The sequence below is a fragment of the Meleagris gallopavo genome, chromosome 11 (genome assembly GCF_905368555.1).
Source record: "Meleagris gallopavo chromosome 11, MGAL_WU_HG_1.1, whole genome shotgun sequence".
NCBI lineage: Eukaryota > Metazoa > Chordata > Aves > Galliformes > Phasianidae > Meleagris > Meleagris gallopavo.
In genome coordinates, this window is record NC_139414.1 from 17,742,918 (window position 1) to 17,760,790 (window position 17,873).

Genomic DNA, 17,873 nt, shown 5'->3' on the forward strand with positions numbered 1-17,873 from the left:
ACTGACATTGCAGAGTTCACCATAACTACCTTGTCTTTCCATTTTGGTATTGTTAAAAGACGACTGCATTTGTTTTATGCCATTCTTAATGCTTGGTAGAATCTCTTCCTCCTGATGCCGTATCTTTTTGCTTTTCCCCCAAAGTCTGCTTCTAACATCTGTCTAGCTTGTGCCCACTTGAAACAGTCACTTACACCAATTTAAACAAGGTATTTGACAATTTTTCCCATCAGATGCAACAAAGTATTGTTTTATTACCTCAGTTAGCTCTGTCTGTAAGTACATTTGTATTCTCACATAACACAGATCCCTCAATTCCTTCCGTGTAATGGTTCCTCTGGTCTGTCCCCTGTATGTATATGTATGCTAGTTGATTACAGAGCTCTTTTTTGGGTATGCCAATCATTTCACTCTAAAATCAAACCTGGGTATGGCTTTAGGGACAGTTCTGCCAGGTGATACCCCCAATAGAAAGAATGTATGAGTCATTGCTGCAGATCCTTTAAATCTACCCTATGTGCCTTTGTTCTATAGCCTAGGCTATGCAAAACATATACATGGGGCCAAGGAATCTGTGGGTCAGTGACACAGATCTGCAGACCTTCTTAAAAAGTAACAAGCATAAGATAGAATGATGATGATATTTTAAGATCAACTCGACTAGTGCAGCTGAATACATGTTAGAGAAAAAAATCTAACAAGAGATGGGATGCTATGAATGGTGACTAAGGCTCTATCACTCACTCTGGCGTGTTGTCTCCAATTGGTTGAAAATCAGACAAGGGCTATGTAATTAAATATGTTAAATAATGCTGCACAGGATCTTGTATAATTCTGAATCTTCAATGAACTACACAAGTTTTAAATAAAATATAAGTGGAGATTGTAAAGCACTATAAGACTTCAAAATATTTTCCATTTTTAAAAGCTTACTGTACCAACTAATACAAGTATCTGTCACGCTGCCTGAGTTGCCATCACAAGTACATCTTGTTAGCAGCGATGTCATGACTGAAATGCTACTGTGTTGCATTCTAATGACCTCTTGCAACATAATGAATTTATGTTTTCTGCAGAAAATATGAGATAAAAAAACCTGAATCTTGGATACTCATTGCAATTTCTTTTAGAAGGGAATGACAGTTCTGAAAAACAAGCAGGGTAAGATTAGCATTTTAGGTCAAACAAGGAACATGTAAAACATCCTACCTGTAAAGTCCTGGAGGAGCTTGCTGAACCAGGAAGCTTTTCTCCAGGCTTTGCAGCACATCGTTGAGCATCCTGACTCTGATGGGAGCTCTCTCCCTAGGGTCATTAGCTGGGCGCATCTCATCTGATTGGAACAATTCTGCAGTGTCTCTCAGGCGTGATGCCACTGCAAGCAATTGAGAAGCATCTACTTCTTCATCTAGGAACACTACGAAGAAAGACAGTTGCCAGTGTTTCTGTTAACATCATTTAGAACTCTTGCTCATAAATTAAAAATAACAATTGAGTTAGATCCCGAGCCTCCTTTCCCTCTTAAGAATTATGTAACAGTCCAAGGAAAGCCACAGATCATTGTCCATATGCTCTGATCTGCTTTTCAAAGAGGATGATATGGACTGTGATATTCTAAGATCTCAAACTATGAGTTTGTAACCTACCACTCAAAAACCAGCCATGAAGGAAGCAATGTTTAACTGTCAGTATCAGTAAAGTTGCCTTCTGAGACCATATTCATTCCATGCCACTGGATGCTACTGCTCTCAAGTACGAAAGAGGGGCTTGTGCTTACATTCCATATTGACGGCTATATAAAAGAATATAATTTATAGAGTTTCATTAAATTTCTTTCAACATTTCAAAATCCGTGGCTTAACAACACTTTTCATGTACAGGTTTGGTACCCTTCTCATTGAGTCTGGAGGAATATAAATTAGGCCAATACCCCAAAAAACTATTCTCCAAGCATATGAAATTTGTGTTGGAATATTTTGCAAAATATCTGTATCCTCAGTTTTCAAATCATAGGCAAATCTCCTGCACAGCTGAAGACCTTGCAGGCACTGCATACCTCACCTTCAGACTTGCATCATTATGGAAAGGTTTAAATCCATTGTTAAAAGTAATGCTTTGGTTTTGACCGAGCACTTCATACTCTAATATACTCTACGTTTATACTCTATACTCTAATATTTATAATATTATTCTGAATATGATATAAATGATTGTAAACACTAGCTATGTCTTCAACAGGGAGGGATAGATAAAGGCAAAATACATCATTCCGTATTTGGAAATTAATCCATTCAGACCACATTCCAAACAAAGAAAACGCAATAAATGCTCATACTGCTTCTCCATAGTATTCATTTTGTCCCTAAACCAGCTACATTTCCTTCAGTTTCAGTGAAAAGCACAGATCACATCACACTTTAAACCAGAAAGCATTATAAAACAAACACTTCAGTTTGTGGTCAGAAAGAACTACAGACACTGCATTACGGGCATTAGGGGTTTATATCGCAACACACTAGACTTCAATACCAAAGGAAACTCTGATTTATGCTTTGCTAAAGTTGAAAAGCTGGGATTGGAAGGGCAAATGATTTCCAAATAAACTAACTAATAACAACTTAAAACACTCTGTGATGATTCTACAGATAAAAGAAGAAAATGGAAGCATTTCTTCTCTCAAGAGAAAACAATGACATTATATTTGTATTCTTTGTCCTTATCTCTCCAGTATGAATCATGATGAATCATCTGAGGTAGGTGTTTAGTTCTTAAATAAATAAAATTGCAAGCAAAGGAAAGCAACTCAAGAATATAAATTATGTTCTCAATCAGTGAATTATACTGCTGAGCTTTATTGCACTTGCTAAATGTAACTGGATTTTATTCAGTAATAGGTTACATCAAATATATATATTATATATATAATATAACTATTGTTATTTTACAGATTCTGAGCATAGTAACCTTTCCTTGTGAAAGCACCTGCTCTAATGAAAAGCAGTGAGAGTGATTTAACATTTTAAAATTGTGTTTGTGCCCCCTAGGACCAATGTGCTTGCCTAGGAAGAATAGGAACAGATAGAACATCACGCAAGGCATGACACACTCCATGCACGTGAACATGTGTTTGCACGTAAGAGGGGAAATTGCTTCAGGTTTTGATTAGATTGAACATTCAGGATTGGCTATACTGTGGTGCATTAACGAGAAAGATTTTTCATGCTGTGCCAAATTGGATGATCAGATCTGGCAGTAGAAAATCTGAAAGCTTTGTAGAAATTATGCTAAAGGGGGCAGAAACATAAATCCAAGGACATTCTCAGTGCAACAAATATGTTGCCATCAGCTTTGATTTTCCTACCATGACTGCTGCTGCCCAAGCAAACTAATCTGCCGTTTCTACTACAAGTCTCTTTTCAAAGAGACATTAAAAAGGCATGTTGTGACATTTTATTATGCACATCAACACACAGGAAATTATCAATGGTTTTGCGCAGAACTGCTGAACCAAATATGGAGTACTGATACAGAATAGATGCCCATCCTTCTATTTCAGTACCAAATGCTTTCTTCATGGAAAGTGCATTTTTGCATCATTTTCTGATGTAAGGCTTACCAGTATTGATATGTAATATCCTTGAAAAGGACACTGAAGTATATCATAGCAAAAAAAGGTATTTCTGTCATACTTATAGATAAGCGTTGCCTTTTTCGTTACACTAGGAGTCAAGAATAATGGGTGGGAATAATAGAGGAAACTTTCTGAACATTACAGGTATATGGAGTGAGCAATACTGAAGAATATCCTAAATGATCAGGGAAATATGGTCAAACAGGTAGAATGTTCCCAAGCTGAAGACTAGTAGATAGCTGTAGGCAATGAGTGTGAAGTCATCAAATAAATGACAGAGAGATGTTTCTGTACTGATTTTTCTAAGGACAGGAGTACAGAAGGATGTTTTGAAATGTATGAGTTGAGCCAGGCCTGTGGAAAGTTATGCAGACTTTCCTGGAAATAGCTTATCAAAAAACAGATTATTTTTTAACTCCTGCTAGCACTACGCTATTATCATCACAAGTATTTCAGCTGCTGTAACATCTGTAAAAAATCCATTCTGAGGAGAAGAAAGGACCTAACTGATCAGAAGAAACAGGCAACTGACACTATGTCAGCTACAGAGCTTTACATCACAGCTTTTGCCTCCCTATACGTCAAAACAGGAAATCTCACCCACAATATTAGTAATGGATCCACCATCTTGATGGAGAAATTTCATACCAAAGCATTCGTCCTACACTCAGAAAATAGTGCCAAGCAGTCAATTATATCTGCATCTACCAATTAATTCTGCTTCCTTTAAGCCCAGAAACTTTTTGTACTTCTAACCCCAGCCCATTGTCTGAAGCACACCAACATCATTCAGCTTCAAATGCAGAGCTTCCAGGGAATCTGCTTTAGCAGGGGGAGGAACTGAATGATTTCCAGAGACCCCTTCCAATGGTTCCACAATTTGGTGATATGCACTGGTAAATGATCGTGCTTTGTCATGGCTGAGAAAATAGTTAGCATGACCCACTGAGAAGGGGAGCTGTGGCAGTAATCAAACAAGGAAGATGACAGCTAAAATTTCAGAGACAAATAGCAATGGGATCAGAAGCCCTCTCTAGCATGTACTGAATGCAGTCTTGAAGGGAATTAAAATCAAGGAGTTCAGTCACAGTGGTTATCTTTGACAATTAGGAGATTTTAACACAATTATTATTTAACTGACACAGTAACATCAGAAGAAATATAAACAATTTATAGCTTTATTTACCAACAGAAAGTATTATATAATGATACTATTTAACTAGTAAAATCACAGGCTATAATTCAAGTGGAAATGGAAAATCTGTATCAGGGACTGGATGACGCCTTTTTTCTCTAACATTCCTCTAAGAAGAATTACCTCTCAGACTGTTCTGAACTTCCAGAGCGATGTCGAGGGCATTAAACGGCAAAACTGGTTCATTGGCGATTTGCAAAGTGGCATGTCCTGAAAACTGAAAAATACAAAAAAATACACACAAAATTGTCAAATAGTTTTTAACAATTTTAATAGCCCGCACTTCTTCTGAATCAAACACATTTTGATTACATTTGATCTTCAAGAAAAAAATTATTAATATCCCACAGGCACATCTCTGTGAAAAGGAAAAAAAAACAAAAAATAGACCATTGTCTTTCTATTACAAAGTGAAAAGATAGAAAGGAATTATAAGTCATGAACCCACTAATTATGCCCAGTATTTTTCTTTAGGACTAGAACGTTACAGTAGCCTCTGCATTGCTTTAGTTTTGCTTTGTTTTCAAATAAAACATCTCAACTTCCTATAAATAGGAATGAGGTTTGTTGTTTTAGTTCTCTAGTTTTAAATCATCAGATTTTAAGAGTTTACTTACAAAAAAAAACAAAACAAAAACAAAACACAAAACACAAACATTAAGGAGCTTCAGATTGTCTAGAAAACACACAGCTAGAAGAGATAAGTAACAACTTGATACACAGAGATGTACAATTACCAAACTGGATTTTCTCAGTATCTTAGAGAAAGAAATTCCCAAATAGTGAAAGGGAACTCAGTCCACCTTGGAATAGATACTAGCATGTCATGAAACTCAATGCTCTGAATGCTTCTTTTCAGCAGTTTCAGAGACAAGGCCAAGGACCGACTGTTTTTTCACTTACAGAAGACGTACTCTAGCTCAAGGCTTAGACATGATACAGAGGCTATGTCTAGAAATGTGTCTTTCTGATGGACTATACTTAGCCTGTGATTAAACAGAGCATTCTGATCTCTAGGCTGCCAAGTCCATCACTGTTTGTGGCAGCTATAAAAACACTCTGACAAAACCATGCAAGAAACTTTCATTCATCTCTTTCGTACCTTGATATTGCAAAAAGAATAGAAACAACTGTAAGGCTGTGCTTTAAAATGGAATAATGGCTGCAGGTGATGGTGATCCTGCTGGTGATCCTGTTGGTAAAAATGTGGACTGAAGAAATCATATTGTTCAATGCTTCCCCAGGTGTTGAGGGGTTAAAATAATATCTGTCCCTCAAAAGCAATATGATAGCAGCTATGCTGAAAGTAGCATTTTAATTCTACAATAAAACCAAGTAGGAAAAGACAACAATCCTCAATAACATTGAAAACAATAGTACAGCAATTGAAGAGGAGAAGTCTCTTCCTGGAAAGTGGATGAAAACGGTAATATCATGAAGACAAGTTTCCTGGAGAAAGATTAATAGAACTCCAGCAACAATTCTAAGAGAGCATTTAGGAAATAGTTTCTGATCTGGCCACAGACTGAACTGGATACAGAGACTGAAGGAGCACGCTGCATATCAGACTCCAGCCTACGTCGGAGCCGAGGCTTACTTTGGAGCTACTGAGATTTACCTCTAGGAAATAAAATACTGCCAAAGTCACGTAGAAGAAAAGTAGGAAGTAATATTATGTCAGGATATTATCAGGAGAAGTAAAGAACAAGTTCATATCATCCAGCCATAAGCAACTGCAAACATCTGTTTCTATATGTCCAAATGCCATGTAAAATCCTTTTGTCCTGCATCAAACTTCAAGGCACAACTGCCTACAACACCAACAACCTGTGAGTTGCTATAGAAAAGAAATTATGACAAAGAAATACCATCCCATTAAAGAAAAGGCATTCTATATCAAGCCCAAACCCACTGAATTCTAAATTTTGCCATATGAGTAAACACTGAAATCCTTCCACGACACCCTTTTCTATTTCTTCCAAGTAATTTTATTTTGCTTTTTGATTACAGAAGACTCCAGTTTTCTCTTTGCAGTTCAAATGCAATTCTACACAAAATTATCATGACTAACCAAAGCATTCTGGAAACTTTATTACTCTGCAAGCAATGCTGCAGACATTTGTGTGATAGTAAATAGATAACAGTGGTGTTTATTAAATCATGCACTTTTGGGGCTAATACAGAAGTAATAATCAATCACACAAGGGAAAACTCAGAGCATTGGTTTGAACAGAGTAAGTAATAATTCTGCACAAGCATATATCAAATTCACATAATGCACCAAGACAAGAAAGGCCACTGATTTCTTATTTATAGTCTTATTTTTGGATATACCGTTCCCCTGAGTACAACACAGAATATACACAGAAAATAAAGATAAGCTTCTGACCCCTTTTCCCCACTGAGAAATGGTTCAGACTGACTATTGAATTATTAAATGCAAGAATAACTTAGTAAAGAATAAATGCAACTACTTTCTCATAAACTGAAATAGTAGAGCAGCATGATTTATTCCATTCCCATACTGAACTGGTTATAACACTAATGAACACTTCTCAGTAACATTTATACATAATGCACATACAGCACACATGATTGATGTAACATATGCACAGTCATCTAGACTAAAGAAACAAATACTAGTTCAGATGCTAATTGAATCTGAAACTCTTTTCTTTTACAATTTAAAATGAAAAAATAATGAATAACTTTGCTACCACACTTGATTTTGGCAAAGACAATCTTCAGTAAACTAAAAGGCATTTAACAAATTTCCAATTACTTTCAAGATAAATATAAGTATCAAAAACACAATGATAATGGTACTTACATGGTATATTGCAAAATAAATCTGAATATTCAAAAGAGGTTTATAACTATGAACCACACAAGGTAACATTTTTCAAGATCTTTTACCTTACAGTATAAGAATCTTTATTGGAAGCAAATAAAAGTCAGTTCTATCCCCAAAAGACAGCACAACCATAAAATAGCAACTGGATTAAATACAGGATGTGTTCATCTATGTAAATAAGAAACATCCTTTATCTTGTTTGCTTTTTCACATTGCAAATAGAAAAACGACCTAAAATTGGAGGAGGAGGGGGACACTTTCATCACAGAATTTTTTTTTTTTTTTTTTTTTTTTTTTTTTTACGGTAAATCTGCATGCTATTATTGACATGTCTTACATCTTTACATCTTAACTGCTGTCCATTTTAGATGGACAATGCAGGGATGACAATGTTTTCCATCCTATCATATATGCTCATGGACAAGGAAAGGGCATGTAAAGACATTGTGCTGTTTAGGGTGGTGAATAACAGCATGCCATAACTACTATTTAACCCTGTTTTCCTTCTTTTTTTATTCTTTTAAAGGTAATTAAACACTTTAACATTTGGGATAGGTTGTTGCATCATCTAATCTCAGGAGTACATCTCTCTGCACCAAGAACTCCCTTTCCACTTTCCACTTTTAGTGACCAGCACAGTGATCTGTTGAGATCCAATGGCATTAACCCAAACATCAACAACAGTTTCAGTCTTCCAAATGTGTGCAAATAAGGAATAAATCTCTGCATGCATTAGATCCCCTCTCAAAATCCCAACAATAGCAATCTCAAACATTAAAATAATCACTCAAACATTAAAATAATCAGCCTTCTTATCCTGCAAAATTAAAATTTGATAATATGGGTATATTTCCCAAATTTACTTTCTGCTGTTTTTTTTTTTTTTTTTTTTTTTTCTTTTCCAGACCTCCATCAAATTAACAGATTTTTTAATCAAGCACAAGAAACAAAGTCTATTTAAATGAGACCCGTGATTCCCAGGCAATAGCACGATTTCAGCACCCAGTATTACAAGATGAATGGCAGTAATCATGAGACTCATGATAAATTAAAAAGTGTTTTTAACATGGAGATCTCAATGTACCTTAGATATTTTTCCTGTATAATTAGTCTTCACACTTGTTCTTCTTTTATTCAGCACCCTCAAAAACTAACCAGGTCATAAAAGAAAGCCTGTGGCATGTGGATGAATGAATGCTTGGTTCTCTACCTTCTATTTTTATGAAGCACCAGAAGGATACTCCCTGATTAGACAAAGAAACAGAAATCTGGTCATACGCATGCAACCATATTTGCTTTGAACTAAAGTTGTCAACTTCTGAAAATTCAGAACTTGTCAAAAATTCAACAGTACTGTATTTGTTTTTGTACTGAAATGCACCTCAGTATCATGACACGTATTAACACCACAGCTCACGTGATACTTTGAGCTATCTGACATTTGTCTCCAAGTGCTGCATTTTAAGTCAGTAGAGGCTCTCTGAGAAAAGATTACAAGGAGTCCATGGCTACAACAGGTGAACTAGAGCACAGTGATCCATAACTATAGCTGTTTGATAGCTGTTTGTAATCAAGGGAACTATAAATCATACCTGAGATATAATAAATATTAAAAACTCTATTTCAACATTTCCTGCATCATTTCAAAACATTTTATTTATTCTCAGTATGGTAAATACTGACTAGGAAGTAAAGACGTTAATGAACAAAGCATCCATTCTCCCTCTTTGATGGTATCTGATGCTTGAATTATTTTATTGAAATGGCACACAGCATTGGTCAACCCAAAAGTTACACATTAAAACACAGTGGAGTTGTGGTAGCTTGGGCAGCTTACTGTGGAGCACATAAGTTCTCCACTTACAGGCATTTGCTACCTCTTCTGCATGGCTCTCGTCAAGACTGACACACTGAGAGATCAAGGTCAAAAGGATTCTCCTATGTGATAACTTGCCTAAAACCTAATTTGTTAGCCAACATTAACATACAGCACTTAGAGGACTGAAAGTAAAATTTCCTAGAGATTTCATTCACATTTGGTAGGGGGTCATTCATTCCAGTGCCTTACATTACGGGCACATAAAATGAACTCATACTCATCTCTGGTTTGGTGGCTGTGCATGTGTAGAAATTCCTACATTTTAAATATTTATATAAATTAATTGGAAGTCGAGAGAGACAGGAAACTGGGCTGATGTCTGGCCCATTATGGCAGTTCTCATGTTCTTGTTACTGCAGCAACAGAGAACAGGGATCATTAACTCAATGTCCAAGGTAATGGCACATGCATAAATGAACAGGCCCTTATGGAACTGAGGCAGAGTAATTTCATGTCTGTACAGAAGACACAGTGGTAATACTTACATAGGAAACTGTGAAGTTAACTATAAAGCACAGTCCCTTGTGTGGGAGGTTTAGCAATAGAAAGGGAAATTTTCTGAAGTGACTTTTTTTTTCCCTGCATATAAACAGAAATTTCATGTCTTTGAAGTATGTGGTAAACAGCAATACTCTTGATGATGAGTTTATAATCACGTATTTCATATTTATGTCTGTCAAATTTCAGTGGTACCTAGGTGCAAAGAGTGTCAGACAAATCAACTTCCAGAAGGGCCAATAAAATTCAAGCCTCTTGTTAAAAAAAAAAGTTGAAGTCACTTACCCTTTTCCCTAGAGTGGGTAGCTACGAGCTTGCCAAAGGATATAAGAGATGCCCTTCTGCACTATGAGCACTGGGTGAAGTGCTCATCACGAGGACATAAATCTTTACACTACTGTAAACCCACATGCTATATTTCTTAAACAGAATTTTAAAAGTTCACTCCAGCATTAATTCTTTTTTATCTCCAACTTTAAAGCCAGGTTGCTCTGGTTACCAACTGTGTGATTTGAGTGTGACAAACAAAGAAAAATTGGTTTTAAATCTGACTGATTTGCATATAGAATTCCAATAAACACATCATTGCACACAAATTGACCTCTGACCCGCTTCAGGTACAACAAAAGAAGTGGGAAACCAGCGTAGATCCTTTTTAAAGAAGCAATGTTTACAGTCTGAAGCTGGTTCTTCAGTCCTGAGGAAATGGATTTAGCTGTCGTTGTGAGAGAGGGAGGAATACGTAATAAAATGTGAAGCAAAATCTGTTTGCACAAATCAGTGGCAAAGACCTCTAATGACAATGACTGTACACAGAACTTTCACCTTGGATTGATCTCCATCAATTTAAACCAAGACTACGGAGCCTATCTTCTCATTTTTATGTAGTACAGGCATCCCAAGGATAGAACATATAAGAAGCTAGCCTTGCATGCTGCAGTAGACATTAGGACAAGCAATGCTGAGTATTTGTAAACAGCAAAGGAAAGTTTAAAGTAAAGAAAGTAAATACCATCTGTTAGGATAACAGACAAGCTATATAAGCATAGATTCCTATGTACTGGTACTGTGATCTAGAAGTCATCATGTTCTTCATGCCTTTCCCTGATGAGTTTAAGACTCCAATGAAGATGCTAGCTCAACCAGCCTTCCATACTCATTAGATACAGGTTAATCAAAGCGCAGGATGATGAGAATCAGCAGAAGAAGCGATAATTTTGTTAACAGTTGCCAGACAGTTGGCAGGGTTTTGCAAGTCAGGCAGCAATGACTAGCAGATAAAACAAGCAACAGTGTAATCACGCAGATTCAGAAGTACTCTAAAAAGTACTACAGATTTTAGCACAGCAAACTGTATATTGCCTGGCATATATGACAAGTCTGGTCATAACTGATCAAAGTATCCACTCAGATGGATCATGATTGCTCCATGAGCCAAGAATCTTCCTGCACTAGGACCAATGCCAGACTCACCCACTGAAGGACATCCAAATACTTGCTCACTTTCCACATGATCTGTAATATCAGTTCTTAATGCTGATTATGCAGGACTGAGCCTGCATTGTGGCATTGTCAAAAACTAGATAACAGTCATCAGAGGAGAGTGATAATGAAGAAATCTGCAATATGAAGCTTCAACTACAGCTTTCAGTTTAGACCTCAATATCATCTTTTTAATCACTCCCCGTTTACAGAAATGGTTTTGATTTAATTGAACTCCTAAGAAAAAATGTCTAATCATACTTCATCAGCATGCAATTATTATTCAAAGGAAATCATATGTACTATTAGACACTCTTAATTAAAATAATGCATATAATCTGCTTCAGTACCTAAGTCATTCTCCTTGATGTTCTTAATTCCCCCTTTTTCTTCCATTACTGCAACAATACATTTTTATTCTATTTTTCCTCATCTATCCCAGTTTCACTCATACACTTTTCAATGTTAATGATGATGATATCAGAACACTGCGATGCCATTTATACTCTACTGCCTTAAACTCACTGAATAGCAAGATCTTCAAATTGTGTCAAACCTGACTGGATATTTACTAAAGGAAAATGAGAAAATGCTATAACAGGAATCTTAAACTGTAACTAGTCTAATTTGCACTTATGATGTCTTCTAAGTGGACATTAAGTGCACCATGCAGCGGTCAGCCCGTACAAAAAGACAGACGAATCTGGGAGAACCAGGTACAATAGATGGAAGAAATTGAGTTTAGGAATTGAAGAATGTGAAGAAAAGCTTCAATGAGGAGGAGTTGAGGCAATGGTTCCTTGAGGACCAGAAGTGAAAGCTCGGACAATTAATGCAGCAGAGACTCAACAGTATAAGCATTATGAAAAGAGTCATGAGAGCATTACATATAAAACCTTAATTCCCTCAAACACAGCAAAGCTAAGATATTTAATGGTTATGTAGGGAAAATATTGCCCTTTCCTCTTTTGCCACCTCTTGATGCACAGGTCCCTCAATTTTTTCCATTTAGGTCACCCTAATCAGTGACGACTGGAACACTGACAGTTCATTAAAGAAGACAGAGTAGCCCTGAGGGAGAGAAACTAGTGAACTACAGTGATGAGGATCCAAGAGAAGGTGAAAATGCATGGTTGTCTAGTATATAGAAAAGCCCCATAAACACTAACAGACACATTCCACCTCAGGGAAGAATTGGGTGGATAATATACTGAGTTTACTCAAAGATGCCAGCATGTGAACCCCATAGGTTACAGCCTACAGTACCCACAGAAAGGCTCAATTTCTCTGTTAGGAGAATTGAGATTTAATTCTACTCTTGGATACGCTCACATGGTAGTTACTATACCAGCAAAGTATTTAAGCTTCTTGTTGGCATCGTAATTCAAAGATGAAATTTCTCTGAATTTTTTATGATTTTTTTTTCTTCAATTGGGATATTTAATTTTCAACGTATACTGTGCAAGGTACATAGAATAAGAAGTAAAAAGCTGACTTTAATAATTTGGAATTTAAATTTCAGGAAGAGATCTCATACCTCCTCCTGTATTTAAATAACATAGCTGAAAAAATAAAGGTGGGAGAAGATTGATTGTTTTATTTTAAAAAGAAAACATTAATTAAAGATGAATATGTTTGGGACTGAGCAAGCTTCCCTCAGGCTTGGGGAAAATGCCAAGTCTGACAAACTCCTTGAGCCTTAGGGAATCTCAGGTCAGTTTGATGAACCCAGTGAAGTACTTTATAATTAGCTGGCATGCTCCTGAGGCTGCCAATTTACCTGAAAAAGAAACTCCCTCACCTTTCAAACTTGTCTCTGAACAACACTGAATAAAGACCTAAGAAATAATGATTTTCATCACAGAATATTTATATAATCAGAGAAAGTAAGTCTCAAAGAAATGTATCATGTTATATAATGGCCCTCAAAATTCATAAGGAAGCTTAACAGTAAAACTCTATAACTATCTGAAGTTAGAAATGAGATTTATAACCATATCTGGGGCCATAATAATACACCTGCTACTACGATATTCAAATTACATTAGCTATTTCATTCCACTGCACCTTATGTTTACTGGACCTCTGTATTAAAATGGTAAAGGCAGAATAATACAGTAGAAACAACATAGATTAAATAGAGAATAAATTTTAAAAGCATATAATCTGAAAACACGATAGGAGCTCAAATTACATAAGTTACTCATAAAATGAAGAGCTAAATAAATGTTTACCTCCAGTCTGTACCATGATTGCCTTAGGTACTTTCTGTTTTAAACATCTTATTTATAATATACACAGATGTTTGTGTAACAAAAGTACATGGCATGCCAGAGAAACCTCTACTTGAGAAAGCTTGTTGACTATCTTAAGCTTATCTGAGAGAATCAAAGAAATGGGGTGTGACATGAAAGGTACAGCTTGAGACTATTCACAACATGCCTTGCAAAGACATCTCAAAGGTCTGAACTCGCCTTGACATTACCATGCTTTGGACGCTTTCTTGTCTTCCTGTTGGTTCTGGCTTGGCTCATCTGAATGCCAATTTGTCTCCAGTTTTACATTAACTTCCTGGAACCAAAGGTGTTCATCAGGAGAGATTCAATATGGAAAACAAACAAACAAACCCATCCAAGAAGGCAAATTTTGACTGAGAATTCCATACGTAAGGACAACTAAGGCAGAAATCCAATGACAGCACTGAAAGAAGATGAAAGGGACGTTGCTGAAGAGATTGGAGAGGTGAAGAGCTTAGGGTTGAAACAGAAGTAAAAGATTTAGAAAGAAAAACGTGTTGGAATTTGCTTCAAAACATAGCTAGGAGCCTGGGGAATATCTGAAAGAGGAGATGGCAAGATTAAAAGGACAGCTGAGAAAGATCATTTTGGCAGCAGTGCTATAGCTGAATGGCAAGAAGAAAAAAAGCTTGTGAGGAAAATGTGTCAAGACAAGAATGTGATGATGCAGAGAAGCAGTTTGACCACGAGTCCAAGAAGAAAGGTATGTTGTTTTTTTTTCTAAATACTATAACATTAAAATGAAGTTGAAGAAAATATTTAATTATGTTCTTCTGCATACTGTAATCAGTGTGTAGCCAACTTGTTTTCTCCATATTATGCAAAATTCAAGATAAATTGTCCCCAAAACTGGAAAGGGACTGCAGAACTGATGCATATTGTGAACAAACCAGTAGGAGTGCTGACAGCATCCACAGTGATATATGCATGCACGTACGTATGCAAGCGTGCTTGCATACACAGATCAAAGGGAAAAAGTCAAATCAAAATGACTGTTACAGATAAAAACAGATTTTGTAGACTGTAATAATTTTCTTCTTCTTCTTTTTCCCCTGCAGTAGAAAGGCAATGTGTATAGGCATCCGATGTACTTTGAATAGCTTTAAATTGAATATAAGTATCCTTCAGAAGCATTTTGATAGTAGACTGAAATTTATAAGAACATTTTGTGCTATACGTACGTGTATCAGAAACACAGAACACATTTTTACCAAGGCTCATCTAATAAATAAGGAGGTAAGGTATTTCTGTGGTGAGGGATCGATCAGAACGCAGAGCCATCGCCCAAAGAAGGATTTTAAAAAATACACATAGTTTTCATTTCTACCTCGAGACCTCAAGCATTTCTCTCTACAAAAAGCACAGGTATCTGAGACAGAGGCTTATGTAGATATCTTTACTAGAGTTTATTGCCTTTTCTTCTTATTCTATTCCAGCAACAACTGACATTTGCAAAAGAGGGGACAAAGAAAGACTTTATACTGTAAAAGCAGAGAGCATTATTTGGGTGGTATATTACACTGAAAGGAGCCAAGCAGCTATTAGCAATTATAAATCTTCACTTGGAATAATAGTCATATTTAACAACAGTAACAAAAAAGGCTACACTACAAGGCATGGAAAGGAGGCATATTTAATTGTCAGTTCTGCTAGTCTAAAAGTGCCTTAGCTCTATTCACTCAGTTATCATTCTGTAGTTTATAATTAAAGTGCTAACATATATCAGAATCCTCTGATCCCAAAATAAAGGGTACTTTTACCAAAGAAAGTAAGAACGCACTGGTTATGGGAAAGTTTCCAAGAATTAAAAGAAACAATCAAAAGTTAAGTAAAATAATTAAGGAAAAAGTTTTTGTCAAATAACAGAAAGAAAAAGCTTTGCGAGCAGCCATATGGGAATAATGAACAGTTTATCAAGTGGCAGAAGTCTTTCCCATTGGACATGTCTCCTCCTGTTGGACATGTCCCTTGTAGACTTAAGTGCCACTGAATTTCCTCTCCATATTTTTTCTTAAAATTAGGTTAAAATGTGAGGCTGAAATATCTCAATGTGTCACAAGACTTATATTCTGAGGAAAAAAAATCTTTATGCTGTGGGCAGAGAAATTAAAACAATCTCCTGCAACAGAGATTCTGGAGGTAGGTTCTCTTATACGTATGCCCCACTAAAACTGCTTTTTAAAAATTATGAGGTGAGGATACATATTGAATTGCTGTTATGTATGTGATTCTCTGGAACATAACTTGCAAATAATGTAATAATGTACATGCTAATGAAGATGAGCTTAAGACTATGCAAGCATTATATATTTCAGTTCTCTAACTGAAAGGCATTTGCAAAACTTTAGCAAATTACAGTAGATAACACAAAAGTTGGAAAAAAAAATAGAAAGGAGAATATGTCAACTGCTTGTTAGCAGCTTCTTGATTACCAATGTTCTGCTTATAAAGCATTCCTAAGAGCAACCAAAGAGCCTACACAAGTATTTTAAAATGAATAGATTTTGCAATGCAATTTGTGTTTTCAGTGTTTTTATAGTCAGTATGAGGTACTGTGAGGTAAGCAATTTAAAGAGATACAAGGACAATACAACCGGATTGCAACACCTGAAATTCCATGTTGCCGCGTTTGTCAAACATGAATTAAAGCTGGACACTCATCTTAGTCTCATATAACACGTGTACTGATTTCAGTTCAATTCATGTATAATTGTGACTTGCTTACTGAGTTTGTATGGGCAGTGTATCCTGTAAGTGATCACTGGCAAGGATTAGAGACTAGTATTTTAGAGCAGCGATGGCTGTGATAGTTACTTCAGTCAATTACATCCTTGCCTTCTAAAAGTACTAGAGCTTTAAGACTTTTCCTCAAATCTCTTTTTTCACAAGTACAATAGAAAGTCTAACAATATAAATAGCTGTCAATGAGATACTAGAAATTTAGGACAAATGAAAAATACATTTTGAGGCAAAGATTTTGTTCTTCCTACGATATTCTCAGAAGACCAGCTCTATTTCTATGATTCACATCTGTGCACCAATTCAAGTTGAAATCTACAAGACATGAATGCTTTTATTGAAATGAAACATATTTTGGTAGTGTAAGTCAGAGTGATATATTGAACACATATATCTTGCACTGAATGAAACACGTTTTTCATTTTACATATGCTTGTAATTATCTCAAAATCACACATAAGATTTAGTAGTAACTGAGACAAGGAGAGAACAAGTGCCAAACAGAAACAGAATTACATTTGCCAGAGTAACACCATGAAAATTGCAGCAAATAGAGAAGGACACTCCGGGCTTTTAAATAAATGTTTTTTGACAGACTTCTGGAAAAAAAAAAAAAAAAAAAAAAGCAAAAATAAAGACCCAACAACTACCAACCAGCATTCTGGACTTATTGAACATTATCTTACTGTGTAGCAAACTTATCCCTTAAACAACGATTGGGCTGGTGAACAACGTGTCTCCATAGAATCAAGACAGTTGAATTCTCAGTTTCCAAGAATAAAATGATTTTTTTTTTAATTGTTTCTGCTTCTTTTTGTGCTCTCAAAATGCTACAGCATAAGTTAAAGCTCACAGTCTGAACCATAACCAGAACAAAGTTATTAAATCAGATGCAATAAGGAAAAACGTTTCCATTTTTGTGTTTCTCACTTTTTCGATTTGGTTTCTAAGATGGCTGTCAAAATCCCTAAGATAACTTATTATTGTTTAAAATAGATTAATAATCTTCATAAAAATGCAATAATAAGCAGAGGCAATTAAAGCTTCCGGATTTGCTATTCTTACAAATGATATGAGTATTCAAAATGTTTCTGCATAAATAGCATACCTGGGACAGCTGATATCTTCAGACAGCAACCATGGTATGACTAACAGTTTGTTATCAAGATCTGTGTCTCACTGCAATAAAAGAAATATTGCACATATACTACCTGTCAATATGCAAAAAGTATCACTTCTTTCAGCTTTATAAATGTATTAAAATAGCTTACCCATGTATAAACTCACTTAAGTCCAAT

General features: G+C 35.9%; 1 protein-coding gene across 2 annotated transcripts in view; it reads right to left on the minus strand.

The window, feature by feature from the left end:
- The window catches only part of NAALADL2 (N-acetylated alpha-linked acidic dipeptidase like 2), a 290,390-nt gene that overhangs the window by 19,254 nt on the left and 253,263 nt on the right, over positions 1–17,873 (minus strand). For both annotated transcript variants that reach the window (XM_010716883.4, XM_085233455.1), the window contains exons 12-13: positions 4,950–5,043; positions 1,210–1,417 (exon numbers count right to left, since the gene is read on the minus strand). In XM_010716883.4, the coding sequence (XP_010715185.2) occupies positions 1,210–1,417; positions 4,950–5,043 (302 nt within the window). The remainder of the gene's footprint in view (positions 1–1,209; positions 1,418–4,949; positions 5,044–17,873) is intronic.